The sequence below is a fragment of the Ceratotherium simum genome, chromosome 16 (genome assembly GCF_057802395.1).
Source record: "Ceratotherium simum simum isolate JZ-2026a chromosome 16, ASM5780239v1, whole genome shotgun sequence".
In the NCBI taxonomy this organism is placed as follows: domain Eukaryota; kingdom Metazoa; phylum Chordata; class Mammalia; order Perissodactyla; family Rhinocerotidae; genus Ceratotherium; species Ceratotherium simum.
In genome coordinates, this window is record NC_141915.1 from 29,921,977 (window position 1) to 29,925,466 (window position 3,490).

At 49.3% G+C, this 3,490-nt stretch overlaps 1 protein-coding gene across 1 annotated transcript; it reads left to right on the forward strand.

Moving 5' to 3' along the window:
- The first annotated feature begins 2,381 nt into the window (after positions 1-2,381).
- CCDC182 (coiled-coil domain containing 182) lies at positions 2,382-2,843 on the forward strand. Its single transcript, XM_004434890.3, has one exon. The coding sequence runs from the start codon at positions 2,382-2,384 to the stop codon at positions 2,841-2,843; it is 462 nt and encodes a 153-aa protein (XP_004434947.1).
- Positions 2,844-3,490: the final 647 nt, after the last annotated feature.

Sequence of the window (3,490 nt, forward strand, 5' to 3'; positions counted from 1 at the left end):
AGAAATCGCTATTCCGTCTTAACTTTTGCTACTTTTCTTTCATAGTTCCAGTTCTGACTTCCACCTTTCCCTGTGGGAGAAGGACAAAGAGGCAGAGAATCAGAGTCAGGGGAGAGGGAGACAGACAGAGGCACAAACAGAACAACACTCGAAGAATGACAGAAACCAGAAGACAGAGACACATTCTTCCTTTTGTTGATTCGAGAAATATTTATTGAGAACCTATAATGTACCTGACCTGCAGACACGCCCCTCGTTAATCCACCAGAAGACATTATCTCCCCTAACCCCATCTGGATCTTAGGTAGGGGAATAAAGAGGGTGCGGTTTCTGCTCAGACCAGTAGGTGTCATCATTTCAGAGGGAAAGCTAGGGGAGCTGTGGGATTTGATAGCCACCTACTAATATAAAATTCTATTTCATCAGTTTTCTGAGTGCCATTATGTGCAGGATACCAGGCAGGACACTTGAGGATACATAGGATGAGATATGCACAGTTCTTGTCCTCATGGAATTTACTGTGCCATCGGGGACCTGGAAGGACAAGGTCCTAGGTCCCCAAAAGAGGGAGAAGGCCATAGTGCCTCGAGCGAGGTTTAAAGGCACGACTGTGTGGATCGTAGAACATCAGATACCTCAGAGAAGCCCTCTTCGACCTTCTCACATTACAGCGGAGGGACTAGACTCAGTGAGCGGAGATGATTAACCTGTGGTCACACAGCAATTCCAGACTCCAGATCTCCTGACTCCTAGAACAGTGCTCTTTCCACCAATCATTCTGTTTCAATAACTGGAATTGCTGCCCCCTCTTGAGATTCAAAACTCCACCTTAGTTTAGCAATAAACCTCCCGGCAAAATGCCCTCTCTGATGCCTACTGCAAGAACTCTAGGCAGGTCAGCCTGCATCTGGGAGAAGGCAGCCGCAGTCATCACAGGTCCTGTGGTGCCCGAGTCGCATTGGCTCGTGAGGGCTGACTGTGCGCATCTCTGCCCAGAGACATTATATTGGTAGCTTGAAATCAGCCATGGTGGGGGTGTTTACACCGTGGAAATCGGCAACAGCTATACATCACAGGGTTTTGGTTTTGTTTTTCCTCCCAGAGAGCTGCACACCACTGAATTAGTATCCCTACTTTATAGATAAGCAAACTGAGGCTCAGGGAGGTGAGATAATCTGCCAAAGAGACACAGCCTGTAAGTGGTGGAGCCAAGACTCCAGCTTAGGTGGTTTGATGCTTGCTCGAGTGCTCAGGGTCAACAAGACTCAGAGCTGCTTGGCTGTGGAGGGGTCTAGGTTGACCCCAGCTTTCTCACGTGGGTACTGACATGGGTGCTACCCCAGGGTCGGGTCGTTAACCTGCTGGCAACACTGGAACAGGAACCAGTTTGGGTGAAACGATAACTAGTCCAGCTTCGGATGGATTGAATGTTTGGCACATTGTTGGAGAGATGTTTAGATCTGGAGGCCAAGAGAGAAGTCTGGGCAAGAGATCGAGATCTGCAAGATAGGGATTTGTTCTTGACTAAACCAAACAGAAGTTAGCTAGAAACATCTTCCTTTCCTATAGTAATCAGGTAAGAGGTGCAAGATTCATCCTTCTGTGTTTTTTTCTCATCTTGTTCAACATTCAGGCACAATCCAGCAGAGTGAGGAGCAGGACCGTGCACTCTTGCTCACACTTGTTCCCTGGTCCTTGTGCATAGTGAGTGCTCAATAAGACTTGTGGAATAAGTGAATGAGTGACCCATTTTGCCCAGCACATACTGAATCAGCATTGCTGCGGACCGTACGTCAAAACCTAAATATGTTTCTCCCAACTTCTAAGATTATCTAGAATTCTGGCATCATAATAGGAGTATGGATTTGGACTCAGAAATTACCTTTTTTTTTAGCATTTTAGAGCTAGAAGTGAGATTAGGCATCATCTCTTACAACGTTCTTGTTTCACTGGTGAGATACTGAAGCCCTGAGACCATTCTGAGACCACCCGGGCCCCTGGCCATGTGGGAGAACACCCAGACTTGGCAGCCAGTGAACCCCGTCTGGGCTGCTTTGCTCTGGCTGGTTTGCTTCCCTGCTCTGGGCCTCAGTTTGTCCCTCAGGTTCAAGGAGAGAGTCAACTCTGGTTCTGGAAGGCTGAGGAGTTGATGAGCATCCACATCTCAGGAGGGACAACTTGGGTAGGTGAGCAGGCCAAGCCACGGAGGAGGCTACAATATGCAAATGAATAGATTGTGGCTTCCTCCTGGTTGGCTGAAGGGGCCCTGATGTCATAATGTGTGGGGTTTCTCTACTCCAAATTATCATTTCTAGCCAAAAATATTCCCTGACCTGCTGCTCTCTTACCTCCCTCTCTTTGTTCAAACGGGAAGAGAGACTATGGAACCACACTATCAGGCTGGGCCCATTCTCGTGAAGGTGAATACCTTACAAGGGAAGAAGATGGTGGAGAGCGGCCTCCAGTCTGGAGACTTCTCCCTCCCCCAGTCATGGCCCTCCTGCCTCCTGCTGCCGGCTGACTTGGAGATCCTGCAGCAGAAGGTGGCCGGGATGCAACGGGAGCTGGAGGACTTTAAGAAGGAGGCGTTGAAGGCCATCCATTACCTGGAGGACGCCTTCTGCGAGATGAACGGGGCCCTGGCGCAGCAGGAGGAGCAGGCGGCCCGTGTGAAGCAGCGGCTGAGGGAGGAGGAGGACCGGGGCGTCGTGCGAAATAAGGTCCTCACGTTCCTGCTGCCCCGCGAGAAGCAGCTCCGGGAGCATTGCAAGTGGCTGGAGAGCATGCTGCTGGGCAGGAGCTGCGAGGCGCTGGGCACCCCCAGGAAGATCCAGGCTAACTGAGGCCTCCCAAGTAGAAGCCAAGCTTCTAGCCCAGCAGCCAAGTAGATTTTTTTAAATGGAAGGACAAACCCTAAGTCCCCACCCTCTTGCTTCCCTTTCCCCATTTCCATTGCTTTCCTTCTCTGTAAATAACACCTTGCTGAGAGGCGAAAAGACCCCAGTATGTTCTTTCGATGACGCTCCATTTATTTGGCATCATCTAAGAAGGAGGCGCCCCGATACTAGTCTTTCAGATGCCTGTAACTTTCACCTTTAACTCTTTTCCTGTTTGTGATGGTAATATTGCTCAAATGTATAACATTTTTAAAAAATCGTCTTAAACTGGTTGTGTTGAACAGATTTATCTATCTTGTAAAGACTCAAGGTTCTCCTGGTTGTTACTGAATGCATGGTCCACCGAGAGAGGTCGAACATTTGTCCATGCTCTAAATGGCCCCAGATTGGTCTACTCTTGCATTCTGACCCTCCCCTAGTTGGCTTTTCTGTCGGCTTTCACTGCTAGACTGTCATATCTCACTTTTCTTTGCTGCCTTTGCCCGCCTCTACTTCCTCTCCATTTAGTCTGCAGACCTGCCCATCCCATAGACGGAGCTTCTTGGGGCTCTGATGGTGGAGTCCTATGAGCTTAGTGCACTGACGATGCGATA

Bases quoted from the DNA above. Each gene is read 5' to 3' on its own strand.
- CCDC182 (XM_004434890.3), top strand. From the start codon at position 2,382: ATGGAACCACACTATCAGGCTGGGCCCATTCTCGTGAAGGTGAATACC.